The sequence below is a fragment of the Seriola lalandi genome, unplaced genomic scaffold (genome assembly GCF_002814215.2).
Source record: "Seriola lalandi dorsalis isolate HSWRI2012SDOR001 ecotype SW California unplaced genomic scaffold, Sedor1 jcf7180002054606, whole genome shotgun sequence".
Classification (NCBI taxonomy): domain Eukaryota; kingdom Metazoa; phylum Chordata; class Actinopteri; order Carangiformes; family Carangidae; genus Seriola; species Seriola lalandi.
In genome coordinates this window covers 3,185,026-3,202,082 of record NW_019525159.1, presented here as the reverse complement: position 1 = coordinate 3,202,082, position 17,057 = coordinate 3,185,026, and the positions used below count along the sequence as shown (strand labels likewise).

Sequence of the window (17,057 nt, the reverse complement as noted above, 5' to 3'; positions counted from 1 at the left end):
TACACTGACTGAGACCCCACGCTGTGATCTGATCAGCACTCACTTCATTTTTTATTTCTTTCTCTTTGACATTTGTTGTTCATGTTAGTCAGAAGTTATCAATAACATGCGAAGTGATTATCAATAAATGATATGATGTGATTCTGATGTTGCAATCCAAAGTTTCCACTAATGCAGGTTCAACACAATCAAATCACAAGTTTGATACAACTGTAATAAAGCAACATTTACTGAGTTGTAACTAATGGCTAATTGAAGGGTTAATAAATAGTTTACTAATGCTTTTTACGGCTGAGTTATGACATCAAAAAGAACAGCGTTTGGGGTTGCCAGGTTGTGGAAAATCCTCCTGCAGCATCACACTCACTCATTTGTCTTTTTATGGAACTTTTAGTTAATCAGGGAAACAAATGGATTGTTAGCCCACTTACAATCTGGAAGAAGATTACAGAGCATCTGGGCCAAAATCCATTTATTAACAACTTCTTATTAACATTTACAACTGCAGACTGGGAGGCTTCGAGAGAGAAAGTGAGAAACCAATGAGTGTTACCCTAGACTAGAAAGAAGAACCAAAAGTTCTGCTGCCATTAAGACAGCAGCCTCTTACACTTAAAGAGAGAATACAACCAGAATGATATAAAAAAATCACAAAATAAAAGAAATCCAAAATTAGTGTTGCTGCTGAAGTGTTGCATGGAGAATAAATGAGGCTCTCAATTTCTGCAGCTGTAAGCAGCACAACCTAACAGGGGAATTGGACCGAAATTAAGATCTCATTTGCATGCAGGAACTTTTTTTTTTTTTTTTGCAAAGAAGCATCAGCTAAACTGCTCTACAACACAGGAATAACTATGGTGAAATAAAATAGTATGTGGCTTTCCCCTTTAAGTGATCCAACAGTATGGAAGAGAGCAGTGAGTCTGTATGTTTTTGTCATTTATCAGAGGACTGAGTGCTGGCTGGGAGGTGTCGAGAAAGAAAAAAAAACAACTCCATCTCATTGGGACTACAAGATTAAGGCTCCTTGAGGGAAAACAAAATGATAAGACATTAAATGTGACTGGGTTGGGCTTCTAACCCTCCTTTATAAGTGTCAAAAGACCAAAGCATCCCACATTATAAGCTGGGGGAACTGTGAGACCAGTGAGGCTGTGTCATAAAGTGAAGTTGTCACCTGAAACAATGGACGCAGAAGAGCTGATTGAGTCCATCATCAGAGCTTTCATGTTTATAGCAGGGGTCCTGGGAAACAACTGGCTAGCTATACGCTCCCTGCCCGAGCGGAAATCTGGCATCCGCACCAACGAGGTCCTTTTCATCAACCTGGCTGTCTCCAACCTCATCACCAACTACTTGGTGGACCTGCCCGACACCATGGCGGATTTTGCCGGCCGATGGTTCCTGGGGGAAACCTACTGTGGCGTGTTCCGCTTCTGCGCCGACCTCTCTGAAACCAGCAGCATCTACACAACCTTCTTCATCAGCGCTTTCTGGCACCAGAAGCTGGTCGGCTCCCTGAAATGTGGGGGGGCGCCGGTGCGGCTGGACAGTCTGTGTCTGGTGGGGTGTCTGCTGGCCGGGAGCTGGACGGTGGCTCTGGTCTTCAGCATCCCCCATTTTTTCTTTGTCGCGGTTGAGGGAGGGAATGAGAGCCATGAAGACTGTATAGATGTCTTCCCTAATGCAATAGCCAGGCAAACCTATGAAATCTTTTATTTAACCCTGGCTAATGCTCTCCCTGTGGCTGGGATTGTGTTCGCCAGTGTCCAAATTGTCATCACTCTGCTTCAAAACCAGCGACGCATACAGGGTCATAGCTCTGACCACAGCAAGAAAATTGCTGAAAACAAGAGCACTGAAAACAGAAATGATGAGGGATCTGTCAGCACTGATACCGGACCAGACGCCTCAAAAGATGTCAAAGACTCAGCGTCCCGAAACGACATTTATACTGGCGTTCCTCCTTCTTCTTGTCCAAATGGAGGACTGCCTGGTCACAGTTCCCACAGCTCTCCCATCAACAGGGAAACAAACACTGACAGCAGATTTGGAACTCAACCAAATCTTTCTAGGCCCAGCCAGATGCCGGCTAAGCCCAGTGCGAACTCAAGCACTCAGGTGAGGGCAGCCAAGAGTGTGGTGGCTGTGGCCAGCGTGTTCCTGGTCTGCTGGCTGACTCATCTGCTTCTGCGAATCACCAACAACATCCACACCTCCTCGATGGTGGTGGAGGTGGCCAGCTATATTGCAGCCTCCTACACCTGCATCATCCCCTACATATTCCTGCATGGAGTGAAAAAGCTTTCTTGCTCATGTAAAAGGTAGAAATGTCTGTAACACATTCACTTTATACTCACTGTAGTGTTTCTCTAATCTAATATTCAAGTGGTCTCTAAACATCTATTGTTTGTCTCATATCTACTCAGAAAGCCATAAAAAACCTGGAGGAAAACTAAATTAAATATCAGACATTATTGTCCTCATTAAGATGTTTATTCTATTTGCCGTTTTCCTGACATGAATCACAGCACACATGATTCATTAATGAAATATTTTGTTTTGCTTGTCCCATTTTTTATTGCTTCGTCATTTGTTCAGTATTTTACTTCTCAACTATAAAACACCTTGTAACTTTTATTTTGAAATGAGCACAGTAAAATTAAAAAACGTATTTATTCCGATACTATTCTACCCACACTCTATTTTATCACAAATTTGAATGCATTTCTTGTAAAGACACTAAGGTTAAAAGGAGCATTATGTCTGGAGGAATATTTCAGAGGTGTAAATTAAAGTATGAAGGCACAACATGCAGCTTGATTTGATGCAAGTGTCGGGACTGTTCACACTGATTCTATCATTAGTTGATGTTCACTTTTATTTGCACTTCAGTAAATTTGCTCCTGGCAAAATTGAGAGAAGAATCAACCCAGCATCAAGTCAAAATTGTTTTATTTTTTATGAGGCTAAAAATTAAACAAGTATATACTAGAGTGCACAGCTAATTGGAGAAAAAGACCTGTAGCAATTACTGCCCGGTTGGTGATGACTGTAAGAAACCCAGAGTGCTGTTTTCAAATTAAAGATAATTACAAAAACACAAACAGGGACAACATTAGGCCCATTATTGGACTCCCTCTGCAGTGTCACATCATCACTCAGCAATCAAATCCTCCTTTCTGCTGTAATTTAAAAAAAAAATTAACACAAAATTTATACCTAAGAACAGGATATTGTTGGTTCACAGGAAACACGTAATTGTTGTGTAGTGTTTTCAAAACATCCTCAAATACAAAAAGCAATGACAAGTTTTATTTCTTTATAAAAATGTTTTATCAGTTTTTTTTTTTCCTCAACGCAGGCCAAAGTTGTCAGTGCGGCACCGTGAACTGCACTGTGTTAAAAAAATTGTTCTACATTCAAAACAACCACAAAAGCACTCATACACAACAGCACTGTTAAATTTATCAGCCAAGTAGACAAAATGCTCACTCTAAATAATACACATGTGAAAATAATGTTTAAGTGTGTGAATGACCTTTGGCAGAAGGGACGACATTATGGCCAAGTTATGTACATAATTACAACATCCAACTCTGAACTGTTTGTTTGGAGGAAAATGCATAACAAAATGATTCCCCTGTGTTGAAAAGGCTTTAGTCATGTATATTTTTACCTGTCCTAAAGTGTATTCATATGAAAATATCCCCAATCAATTGTCAGCAAGTGCAATATATGAAAACTAACCTGTAAAATTCAGATTTCATGTTTTTTTTTTGTTTTTTTTAATAATATATAAACATAGGTAACTCAAATATCTAATTTTCAGATATCTGACATAGCTATTTGCACACAATGCAAATAACCAACAGGCTCTTGCTTTCCAAAGTTGTATTTCAGCATAATGTTTAGACTTATAACAAAATGCATTAAATAAGTTATAAAATGTGTCTCTTCAGTCTCTTTCGTCTTTACCAGAAAACTATCACCTGCTCCCACTGTCCCTTAACAACAAGCACTTGCCAAGCGGTAACACATCAGACTGAAGAGAAAGAGGCCAACTCTGCTCTGGAAAACAAACATCATCGTGTTGTGCGTGCTGATAATGTAATCACACTTTTTAAATCAGCTGTTAAATTAAGGCCAGCAGTGTGAGATCCAGGTCACCTGTTTCTTCTCCCGATGATCAATGTTATTAGTAACGTCAGTGGAGTTTCTCCAACTTCGCCTGCAGCGACTTGAAGTTGCCAATGATCTGTTGCAGGGCCGAGTTCGGGCTCAGAGACTGCAGCTCCACGAGGTATCCACAGATATTGTCGAGACACACGTTAGTGAATCGGCGTCTGAAAGAGGCAGAGAACAAACTGTTGAATTGACTTTACTGTTTGTTTATTGCAGTAAACCTTTGAGAGTTTTAATCACACACTTGGAACTTTGTTCTGAGCTCACTAATTTCAGTGTATTAATTTTCCCGAGAAAACCTCGATTGGTTTGCTGTAGCTGTCCCTTCTGTCAACGCTGGTTTTAAAATGATTCCAGTGTAAAAATCCAGTCCTCAGCCTTTACAGAAATTAATTCCAAAGCAAAGCTGAAGCTACAGTCTTATTTTGTTAAATCAAGTGGGGATGCGCCAAAGTTAGTGTTTTTATTGCAAAACTCTCTTTGTGAGATTCCTCGTTGAACTGAGGTGGAGGGACAATAACAAAAGAGGGTAATTTGTACTGAAAAGGCCGCAAGTTTGGGATGTATTCACTTGCTTTGGCTGACTGAGACTGTAGGCGCTTCAGCTAAACGTGGAATGCATTTTCATGCATTTTGTCTCCCATCACTTAAATTAAAATCCCTTTATGAAGGAAGTTCATCATAGCAATTATAGCAACCGATATTCAGTGTGCATATGGCCGTGTGAGTATTGTTTGGAGACAGACTTGAAAAGTGTGAGCCTATTCTTTGAACAATGGCCCAGCGTGATGAGCAATTCTGATCTGAAGCAATCTCACCTCACAGAGAGAAATGATCATGATACAAACAAAACATCAAGCTTGGCCAAACATCACAAACGTCAGTGTGCATTTTGAGTTTAAGGTAGACCTAAAGTGGTGCTGTGTCTTTGTCTGCCTGCATGTAGCTGGTGACAGTGATACACAAGTGACTGACAGACATGATCTGTTGCCTGGAAACAGCAAAAATATACTGCTGCTGCAAAAAAAAAAAAAAAAAAAAAAAAAAACACATCCTAGTCTGATCAAGACCAGAGTTGTACTTCAGTTGTAATAAATTTGCTGCTCTCACTGCAGATTCTAATCTCTGGGTTTAAGTCTTATTTTTTTCTAATTTTCTGTTCTACACACAGCTGCAGGTAGTCACCGATGACACATTCTGGAAAAAGATAATGTTTATCATCAGGCCAGTCATTCAAAAAGCCCGAGTTCCTCAGAGATCCTCACACTAACAATGTTTTAAGCATTTTATCTCCCGTGCACACACTGGAAGGTTTTATCCAACATCACAATTTATAATTACAATTTACAATGACAGGATTTTATCTAGAGCAGCTTACAGTAAAGTGAGCAAGTAGGGGAGGGACACTTTGGCAGGATACAGCATTAGTTGTCAAAGGAATTTTAATCAGGGGCCTCAGGCTCATGCTAATGTCTTTGTTAAAACAAGGCCAACGCTGCAGCGCCCACTAAAGGCCAGCAGCTGAACACCTACTCAGACGATGATTACCTGTCATAGGTTGGTACTCTGCTCGGATCATCCACGAATCCTGAGAGAAGCACATGGATACACTCCACCAGGTGCAGAGGTTTCCTCAGTCGCTGCCAGCAGGGATCCTACAGGTGAAAAGGCAATGAGGCAGGGCATTTAAGTAAAAAACAACGCATGACAAGAACAGAATAGAAGTGATGCACTGAAACATATTTTACGTGAAGCATGTACCCGTGTTTTGAAGAGTTGGTCATAGACCTCCAGAAGACGTGGCAACTGTACTCCAATCTCCTGCATGGTGGAGGTGACGAATCCCACATCCCAGTTGAGTCGGCACACCTCCTGCTCCAGAAACTTAACCAGGAACTCTACAATCACACACACATCAACACTTGTTAGTGCTGCATATTCAGCTGTATGTTCATTACTGAGGAAAATGGCTGTGACACACTGTAACTGAATCTGTGCATGCATGCAAGTACCAAAGGATGTATATAAAATGAACTAGTCCCCGCAGAGAAGACAAGTTTGAACGGGCCAGTTGTAATGGGAGGATAATTAAGCAATCACCTAGAGCACCTGCATGACCCTGCAGACCTGCACCCCAGAGAAATGCTGACATAAATGACGCCAAAGGGAAGTCTAATTATATTACTGTTAACAAAACGGTGAACAGCAAGCTGGAAAATTCTAACTGGACATAATTGCAGCAATGCTTGAATGCTTACCCAGAGGGAAATATCTTGGTGTTCCAGCATAAATCCTTCCCAGTGATACCAGTTTCAAACTAAGAGACCTCATCCTGTCTGCTGGACTCATGGCCACGGTGTCTCCCAGTTCTGAAAGACAAGATTCAGAAAACTCGTAACTGATACTAATTGCACATTATAGCAAAGGAAGGGCTCAGGTTAAATTTTTGCATGGTGTTGACATTACACTTGCCTTTCTCCATGATCTCCTGCCACAGTGAGTGCACCAGGATTGGGTCAGAGTGTCCTGCACAGTGAATGATGGCCAGCTTGCACTCAGACAATTTGAAATGGTCAGCAAACTCCCCGTAAAGCTATAAAGGAGAAAAAAAAATACAAAAATTTTCCATTCATTGTAGGAAAAAATAAAAATAAATATCAAACAAAACTTCATCCATCATCCCTAAACAGCTATTTTAAATCTATCTTAAATACTACATGTTACCTTTGTGATGTCCATGAGCTCTGAGTCCAACTGTGAGATGACATTTTTCACTGAGGGATGATGGGAGTACTGTCTGATCAGGGTCTCCTGGATCTGCACTTGGATACGCACCAGCTAGGAAGAGGACCAGGAAAAAAGGACCCTGAGTGATGACAATGCTAATTTTCATATCATGGTTATTTCCCCTCAGTGCGATCACCACAACACACATACCTCCATCTTTTCTTCCAGCTCGTGAAGGAACTCTCCATCAGAGGCCTGAGCTGAGATGCAGGAGGAACTCTTAGCGGACAGGATGGCTCGAGCGATATACTCCAAACGCTGCTTCAGAGAGATCTCAGTGCTGCATGACAAGAGAATGAACAACAAGGGTCTTTTTTTTTTTCCATCATGTCACTTAGAAAAGGAAAAAATAAACAGTTAAAAGGGTCCATGTACTGTATATGGTGTATGTGGTAACCCGGGTTTTTCTGGAGACATTTTAAGTGAAAAATGTTCTACCATAATGAATCTGTTATATCCTGTTGTTGTGAATCCATACCTGTGCATGTCAGCGAGGCGGGCCAGTACATGAGCTGCCTTGCCAAAGTTACGGTTCTTCTCATAGTAGCGCCACAACAGGTCCATATTGTGCACCTTACTCTGGTCCTGCTTGATCATATGCATCAGGTGCTCCTCCAGGTATGGAGAATTCACCTGGACAACAGAAGGCGAATGAAAGGAAACAATGGTGACAGACATAAGGATCTTTTTTGCATTATCACTTGCTTTTTCTAATTTACAGTGTGTCTCTTTTTGTCAGAAGACTTGTGTGTGGGGCCATAAAATCTGGGTGAAAATCAGACTAAACTGACGTAATCATTTTTGAAAATAACTTTGATTGCAATATGTACAAACAAACTACAATAAAATGCAAGTTTCAAGTGATAACAGATGCACAAACACACTACCTCTAGCAGCTTGTCAGTCAGGTCGGCCTGAATCAGCCAGTTGTACAGAGCAATGTGAAATAGCTCGTCCTGAGACCTCTGGGCCAGACCGAGCATCTGCTCAAACTACAAGGGAACAGATTTTCATTAGAAATGCAGATCATATACACTGTTGCGGCAAGAAATAAGGATCGACTGTCCCCTTCTCACTCACGTGGGCTGTTGCTTCTTCATTGCTAAGCATGTTGGGGTCAGAGGTCATGACAGGCGGCCCAGGTTGCTTTGGGACACTGGGGGACTGAGGGGCAGCTTTGCTCTGGTTCACCAGCTCCTGCATGGTGTCTGTGATGCACTTATAACAGGAAAGTCTAGAGTGGAGGGGGTAGGGTGGTGGGGGTGTAGTAAAATGTTGGTGACAATCAGCCACAAAAACCAAAAACCATCAATAACACTGATGTGTGTACTACTTCTTTCCCGCGTTACCTTTCCTGGAAAGCCTGCTGTCCCACTCTGTCCTCCTCAGGCTCTCCGTTCTTGTAGAAGTGGGGCCCCAGTCTCTGTGGATCTTTCTTGTCTGCTGCTGTGAGGCACAACTCAAGGACTCCCTCATAGAAACGCACTGACACAGTTTAAAAGAATTAGTTTTGGAGGCACTGACTTATAAAACAGGAGATCTAAGAAAATGTACAATGAGCCTTAATGACCATATCAACCACACAAACAGAAAGCGGAGGGGGCTCTTGTGTGTCCCTACCTTGTCTGTACTGGTTGCAGACGAGTGGCAGGTCTGTATGTTGACTGATCTGCTGATATAGACGTAGAGACTCTCTCAGTGTTCTCTCTTTATCAGGTTTATTTTGGACCTGCTTGGAGCTCTGCAGCAACTCATTAGCCTGAGTGGAAGAGAAAAGTAATAGTTTACATGCTGTAACAATGAATCAGTGAGGGTGAATCAATACCTTTTAATGGCCTTGATGCCCCCCAATTATGCTCAAGATTGCGAGAAATGTGAGAGCAAGACACAGAGGCAGGCACCAAACATAAAAACTGCAGACACCTAAAAATGTAATACTAACATAAGACTGACATTAACCATATGTAGTACCGTTGAAGGCTTTAAGATAATTACACTTGGAAAATTTGAAGAACTTTCAAGGACATTTTGTTGGCATGTACCTTGGAGCAAACGCTGTCATCGCTACTGTACAGCAGGGGACAGATGTCCCGCAGGTGATTGCTGATGGCATCCACGGGGGCATTATCTTTGATGTAGACATTAATGAGCGCTGTGACGAGCGCTCCTGACAGCTCCTTGCCCTGGATCACAACATCCTTAAAACTTGCTCCTTTCACCTGCTCTTGAAACTCCTACAAACACAGAAAATAATGTGGCAGAGTGAGAAATAAGCACACCAGGAGCAATGAAGAGCTCACATTGTGCATCAGGTGTAAACAAAAGGCGTTCCATTCAGCAAAGCATGTGGGTGAATACCACAGTGATGATGTGTGAGCATCTGTTTGTAATGCAGGGTCTGTGCACACATTTACCTTTGGCAGTTCAGACATAATGAGGCTGAACTGATGATCACAGAGAAGTTTCCAGAGGGCCAGAGTTTGATAGGAGCGATGCACTAACTGCTGGATGCCCTGCAGGGACACTTTCTCATAGACCTGAGCCTTGGCTGGATACAGATGGAAACACAAAGAGACAAGAAACACAGCAATTAGAAAGTATAAAACATCAGGTGTAACATAGAAAGGATGAACACAATGTCTGTCCCATTTTTTCTACATTGTTAGAACATCAAATATGTATATTCTATTCATTCTTGATGAATAAGATTCAGAATATTATATATACTATAGATCAAACAAAGGCCCCAGACAATATTCAGGAAAATGTGGAAACCTGCACTCATAACTCACTCTGATATTTCCTCTGGAGCTCCTGCTGAACCTGCTGAGAGTTGGCTCCATCAGGGCGCATAAATCCCAGCAGCCTTTGCTGCAGGTTGGCAGGAGAGCTGAAACTAACAGGGACAAGAACAGATGTTATCCAAGAGAGATGGAAAACAAGACTCAGGTAGAGCAGAGTCTAACAGTAAAACTATTTTTTCATATTAGCTACACAATCATGTTTCAGCTCTTCCTTAAAATACAGCTTTGATGTATTCTTCATTGCAGCCCAAAACAGACAAAATTACACACGTCTAAATTAAACTCAACATTACCTGTCAATTTGACACAAGGCTAATGTGTTGACAAATTTCAATTGAGCCTAAAGAAGAAATTAACATTGAATCACAGGACAGAAAAACTGCACCTGAACTGCCCTCCACAGACAGAAATATTCATGAAATGTCTGGTCACAGCCAAACCTTTGACATAACATCAGGTGTTTTGGCATTGATAAAAAAATTTTTTTTAAATAAGCTTTAGGTCACATCACTGACCAATGTGTGGCCAGTAATGGAACACGTTTGACTGCAGTCTCTGATACTTCGTGATTCAGTGAGGACGGCTGATTAACTTTAATTTGCAGCCAGTGAACTGATAAGGAAAGGTGTGTGCCAATGTGTTATTAGAACTAGCCAAATCTATTTGAACTTCAACACACCGATTAGGTTTACGTAAGACTAAGCAAGCAGAGAGGGAGCTCTTACCTTGCAGCACCGAGAGAGGATGGACTGAACTGCGAGTTTTTATCAAGAAACTCCCTTAAACCGCAGAGCTCCAGGAGGACCGACTCCAGATCAAACGATCCAACACTGGTTTCCAACTGTGGAGATGGCAGGTAACAGTTCATGTTGACTGATCACTGCTAGTATAATTATTCCAAACATGTATGCTGATGCTAATGCTACTTACAATACTGACAGTCTGATTTCCTTTGCTCATGACTTTCTCAACAGCAAGGCTCCCATCCCAAATATTTCTGAGGTCAGCAGGAACAAGAGAGAGAGAGACATGTTATTCAGTATGGATGCCATTATTGTACATCAGCATTCACGCTTCTGCTGACTGAAGAGAAGCCCACATATTAAAGCTCTCACCCAGAAAACAGGATTTACTTACCCAAGAATGCGAGCAAAGTAGACACAGATGCCATTGTGTTTTCCTGAGAAAATCACCTCTGGGCCAGCTGACATGGGTGTGATGGGGGCAGACCCTGAGTGCATCGGTGCGAAAGGAGTGGCCAGGGCAGGGGGTACGATGCCTGAAGGGAGAGTAACGTAAATTGCAATACTTTAAACACGTATTTTATGATGGTTTTTATCAAATGTCATGAATGAAATGATTTTAAATGGCATAACATTCTGTTTGTGAAACCTGACTGCCCAGTTAGTCAGATATATTGTAATGTTATGTGTGTATGAGGATTTGTGTGTGACAGGAGTTGTCACATACAAAGGCTATCAAGGCTATCTTTAGACCGACCCCAACAAGCCCAGTGGACGGCATTTACCAGGTGCAGGAGAGCTCATCACAGGTCCAACAGTACTGGGCGATGCCATGGCTGCAGGGAATCTCATCTGTGCTTCTCCTCCATATCTGATCACGTCAACAAAATAAGAGTTGCTTTGAGTTTGTGTTCAGTCCAAGTAAGTGTAAATATATCTGTGTTTAGAAAGTGTTATGTGACCTGAAGAAAGCTCGGGTGGCCCACTGTGAAACCTCTCTGTCAGAAGCAGCATTGGAGCAAGCCAGGATCAGCGCTGTGGCGCAAGCTTGCTCCTCCTGTAGACAACAAACAACTCAAATAAGTGTTTTGTGTGTGTGAGAGTGAAACACAGTTGCAGTCTGGTCTGTGGCTGCATGCCGTAATCCTATTAAACAATGAATATCATGCTTTGTACCCTGTGCAGCTTGAAGAAGCGCTCAATTTCTTCACTTTCTCCTCCAGCACAGCTCACAAGCAGATGACGGAGCTGATCAACTGGCCGCAGTTTTTGGAAGATATGACTCCCCTACAGGACAGAAAGGAGTTCACGCTTAGTATACAAAATTAAGACAGTGCTCAATCTTGTTATAGTATGACAAAACTATGTATGCAACATGAAGAGTCAAGGTAACAGTTTTAACCTTTGCAGAGAGAAGGACAAACTTTTGCGGAGGGATATTGTGCTGCTGGACCACAACTGGTGAATCAGTGATAGGGATCTGTTCCTTGTTTAGAAGAGTAAAAATCTTGGTTGGCCTCTCCTCAGTAAGAGCACAAAGGGCCCAAGAGTGCCCATCAACATTAGACATCATCTGCAATAGAAGGGAAGAAAGAGGCATAATGCACAGATTTTATTAGCTAGTATTTCACAGCTTTTAGCTGGTAAAACAAAAATAATGCCATCCAAAAACATAACAAGTAAATCAATTAATCAATAAGCTAGCAAAATGATATTGCAGTCTCCGTATGAGTTCTAAAACAGCTACAGTGTTTTTAAGGTCTGTAATGTTATTTCTAAAAGAAACTTAATGTGCAATCCATTTACTACATGCTTCTTATGTGCCAACCTGAGTCTCCATCAAGGGTTTCTTGAAGGGAAAGGAGTCATGATTGATGCACCACAGAATGTCATTGTCCTCTGTCTCAGAAGCAGCCATTAGCAGAACACCTGCAGGATTTAACAAAAGACCAAAAAAATATTAGGATTACCGCCTTGTGGTTGTATTCCTCTGCCAACCAGTCAAGTTACAATTTACATCCATGTCTGTCCAGACTCATATAATATAGGTAGTCAACAGTTTGAAGGAATTTTATAACGGGTAATAATAGGTAATACATGTATTTTATCATAATCAATGTATGAATTCTTGAGTTATGGCCAAAATCGTGTTTTATGAGGTCACAATGATGTTGACCTTTGACCACCAAATTCTAATCAGTTCATTCTTGAGTTGTTCCTGAGATATCACATTCACAAAAACAGGATGGACCAACTGACAGTCAACCCTTTTTCAAGTTCATTAAATTAAATTTACTCAAATAAATTAAATTAACTCAAATTTTGAGTTAAATCAATACAATTTTAATACATTAAAAATTGTATATCAAATATTTTTAATTAAATACATCAAATTTACTCAATTAAATAAAATGGAGTGAACCTACAATTCCTCCGCGCAAATGACAGCATTACAAGCAAATCTGTATTCGTGCCAACACTAGTCCTGTATTGAACATAGCACTTAAAAAAAAAAGAAAAAAAATTTACAAGAAAAAGGGTTGACGTTGTCTCCGGTAAACTGGGAAATAGCAAACCTTTGCTGTGTAGTGCCTTATGGACCTTTGAAGGTTTCTGCAGGGTAGAAGATGCAGAAAACCCTGGTGGCAGACGGACATGGACCAAAGCTAGGAGGCTAGGTCGAACTGCCGCATGCTTCTGGTGTGGAGGGGCAAAAGGTGTGGTGCTGAAGTAGAGACGTACACCTACAGAAACATAATATGTTCAGGCACACGTAAAGAACAGACATTTCATGTTACCAAACATGTAACCCTCAATTTTGTTTATCTTCACTAGTGTTCCGTAATCTTTACCTGCATGAGTGACAGCGAGTAGGTGACAGTCTGAGGACTCAGATCTATCAATCACAGAGATCTGAACAATGGGTTTGAAGACAGAACGATCAATTGTCCTGCAAAGGAGGGAGAGTTTCAGAGAGTCAGAAAAAAATTCTTAACATCCCATGATGACAATTAATGACCAATGTGGAAGAAACATTTGAGGTTCATCAAATCTGGACATACCTGGCTATGTTTCCAGCAGCCACAACGATGGAGCTTTGTGACATGGTTGCCACACGACTCATCCCTTGCCCATCAGCACCCAGGTCATATACCTAAAAAAAGGCAAATTTTTAATTACTGACAATAACCAGTTTTGCCAGTTTCGTCGTTAATCAGAAACAGACCCACATGTGAAAAATGTAGATGATATCCAGCCAATGTCATACCTGCAGAACACCTTTTTCTGAGCGTGTGAATAGAGTGTTGCGGGAGTTGTCAATAGCAATCTGCACAATGGGGTCTGTGGAGCAACAGGACAACAAAAAGTTAAATCAAAGTTTATTTAGATCAGAGACATCATTACTCCACATGGTAATGTCTTGCTCTCCTTACCGTCTTCAGAAAAGGAAAACTGGAGCACAGAGGGAATGAGGAAGGACAGAGAGCTTTTGGAGTGGTTGATCTTTCTGCAACGCTGGCTTAGCCAACCGGCCTCAGCCTGGTAAGCTATCTCATAGAGGCAGCCGTCCTTTCCTGCCATAAAGATGCGTCCCAGGTCGGTGGAGGTAATGGACAAGATGTAGGTGTTGTCTGTGGGGATTGAGAAGAGGGGGTCTGGTAGCAGCTGCATCCCGCCAGACATGCTGTCGTTCAACCCTACAACAAAAAAGAGAGAAACAAAGATGACCCAGATAAACCATTACAGGTGTATGTGGGTATTAATAACACTGTTGTAAAAATAACATTGCAAGAATATGGGATATGACACCTCAGTTCCCACCCTGATGTCTATAAGTACCATATTAAGTTAAACAATGCATTTATCTATGCACTGATTCTGATGTGGATTTCAGAATCTCAGGATAAGAGGTTCAACTCTTAAAGGTAAAACTCCAATCAATTTGAAAACAGAGAATCTTCAGAATACCCTTTTCAGACATCTATAAAATTGCATGCTAAATGAAACAACTAAAATGCAGTGTGGCTGGGTTGTATGAGAGACTCACCAGCCTGGCTCTTGGGGAAGCTCAGCCCGAGGATTACTACATCCACAGAAGTGGCCAATACTAAGAGGTAGTGAATGTGTGGCTGTAAAATCCCTGAGAATGAAAACACAAATAAATATTACTCAAATAAAAAGTAAATGAAAGCCATTGGTGAGTTTCTGCATCTATACATACCTTGTTTTGGTTTTACTAGACCCACTGCAAGAATGGTTTCAATAAGGCCATCAAAATAGGCCACATCTCCTCTGCAAGGAACACAACAGACAAAAACAAATTAACTGTTTCCACTCCAGGTTGGTCTTCATGCAAGTTTAAAATGTTAAGTAAAAAAACAATTCTCAGTGCACTGAGCAATGCATCTAATTGCACTGAGTAAGTGCTTGGTTAAAGGGTTTTTTCTTTCAAGCATCTTATCCCTGAAAATCTAAATATACTCACCCATCTTCATAATTCCACATGAAGATGTCATTGTCAATAGTAAGCCACGCTCGACAGATCTCAGGAAAAACTCCCATCATGCAATTACATTGCATATCTATGAAACAGTCAAGTTAAAACTCAACTTTCTTGGGTGACAAAAACAATCAACTTTAAATGTTTACTATAAATCTGATAAAAACCTCAGAATTCAACTCAAAGCACTGGAATAGTTTTTTCCTGAATGCCCAAAAGGATACGGCTGAACTGCTCCACCAGCTCAGGTGGCAGAGGGACTCGACGGACTGCACTGAGCTCCGGAAGGTTTGGCACACTCAGTAAACCTGGTCCTTGGAGGGGGTAGTCCATATCTGACACTCCAGAGAGGGACGGCATATCTGTCAAAACATGCAACAAACACAGTAAGTTTGATTATGCGCTATCCTAGGATTTAAATAGTCAAATCATAATCCCATTTCCTTTGCATCCAATCATATTCTGTGTGAAATATGACAAGGGGAAATATTTTAGCATGTTATGTTTTCTATCTGTTGATATATGTTTTCCCTCTATAACCCACGATAGAAAGCTGGTTAACCATCTTGATTCTTCATCTTTATATTCCATTTATAAATGGTCTGAGCCATTTCTATCATTGCCTATTTGGAGGGGAATATTGACCAATTAATATTTTGGTAGTCTGTATTTGTTCCATGTCAACATACACTTCCAAGCATTCCACCTGTGTGCCAGAAAAGACAAAAACTGATTCTGACAGCTATAAAAAAGACTCAGGTGTAAACAGTAGAAGCCTCATTTCACAGTTGAATGGAAAACTGATATAAGATCAATGTCTTATTAACAAGCATGATTTTAATCAATATAATTTTTTGTATCTTCAAATTACAGTTTCCTTTAAGCTGTATGACCACAAACACTTTATCTCAACCTTTTCTTTTTAAATAATACAGGCCTCTATCTCGACCTTCTTCGTCACCATATCCACATTACTCAGACCCATGTCTCAAATCTTTCTATCTTGAAAAGTAACAATATTGACGCTAATTGTATGCATCAAAGCTTACTGTGCTATTTGCTTTTATCAGCATCGTCCAACCTCCTGCTTAACCCAACAATTAGTAGTTCGGCATGGCAGCCATAAGGTAAACAGAAACACTTAAGGAGGATAGCTACTGTTCGATCTCACCCTCCCTTACTGCTCAATTCCTCCACATGACTTACTGTGTGAGGGGACGCTGAGCAGCTCCGATAGGTCAGGAAAGCAGCGGTCATCCTGCAGGTGTTTATCAATCAGCCGGGCAGAGTTTTCCAGCGCTTCAGCGAGTGCAGCGGCGGGGCTGCTGGGTCCAGCGCTGGACGGCATGGCTGAGCTACAACCGCTAATGTATCTACAGAGATAATCGTGAAGAGTGTTAGCAAAGTTAGCCGAAGTGTCATACGTGAATAATAGAGAAATACACTGCCAAATTCTCTATGCTATAAGTTAGCTAATGCTTGCAAGCTGCCTGATAGAGGAATGCCGGTTAGCTGACTGCTAGCATTACAACCTTACTATTTAGCTACAAGCTAAATGCTAGCAAGTATGAAACAGCGTTTTAAAGTGAACTCGTTGCTTTACCTGACTGAAAAGACTCCGCGTGATACTGAGTTATTTAGCTAAGAAGTCTTGTTCATCAGCTCAGCAGTAAAGATTTAAACAAATACATCCAGCACGCACACTCAACCAGCAGCCCGCCAACCTCATGCACAGCGGCAGAGGCGAAAGGTTTTTTCCGGTGAATCATCTTCTTCTTCGTCTCCTTAATTTTCCGCAGACTGTGCGAAGTGAAGCTTTGTGCTGCCCTCCATCGGTCAATGTAATTTTGGGTGTAATATTCACTAGACAGAAATGCATCTGCACACACAAACATATAGATGTGATAATATATATATATATATATATATATATACATATATTAAATATATGTGTTAAAAATAGGATAAAATATAAGAAAATGAAAAATAATAATATAACAAATTTGGGGATTTCAAGTATTATACAAAATAAATTTC

The 17,057-nt window shown here is 41.0% G+C and overlaps 2 protein-coding genes across 2 annotated transcripts; one reads left to right on the top strand and one right to left on the bottom strand.

The window, feature by feature from the left end:
* The first annotated feature begins 1,135 nt into the window (after positions 1-1,135).
* Positions 1,136-2,642, top strand: ora5 (olfactory receptor class A related 5). The gene has a single exon (XM_023419465.2). It carries the CDS (start codon positions 1,186-1,188, stop codon positions 2,326-2,328), a length of 1,143 nt encoding a protein of 380 aa, XP_023275233.1. The 5' UTR covers positions 1,136-1,185; the 3' UTR covers positions 2,329-2,642.
* A 296-nt stretch (positions 2,643-2,938) lies between these two features.
* On the bottom strand, positions 2,939-16,770 carry nup155 (nucleoporin 155). The gene is made up of 34 exons (XM_023419588.2): positions 16,624-16,770; positions 16,227-16,393; positions 15,245-15,382; positions 15,006-15,102; positions 14,742-14,812; positions 14,568-14,660; positions 13,954-14,217; positions 13,788-13,861; positions 13,582-13,673; positions 13,372-13,469; positions 13,096-13,263; positions 12,348-12,448; positions 11,922-12,092; positions 11,696-11,806; positions 11,482-11,576; positions 11,305-11,390; positions 10,914-11,055; positions 10,707-10,773; positions 10,502-10,617; positions 9,765-9,868; positions 9,387-9,520; positions 9,015-9,206; positions 8,593-8,731; positions 8,322-8,457; positions 8,053-8,206; positions 7,860-7,964; positions 7,451-7,605; positions 7,123-7,252; positions 6,910-7,023; positions 6,658-6,778; positions 6,444-6,554; positions 5,947-6,083; positions 5,734-5,840; positions 2,939-4,346 (listed from the first exon to the last, which is right to left on the bottom strand). Exons 2-34 carry the CDS (start codon positions 16,366-16,368, stop codon positions 4,208-4,210), a joined length of 4,104 nt encoding a protein of 1,367 aa, XP_023275356.1. The 5' UTR covers positions 16,369-16,393; positions 16,624-16,770; the 3' UTR covers positions 2,939-4,207.
* Between the last annotated feature and the right edge of the window lie 287 nt (positions 16,771-17,057).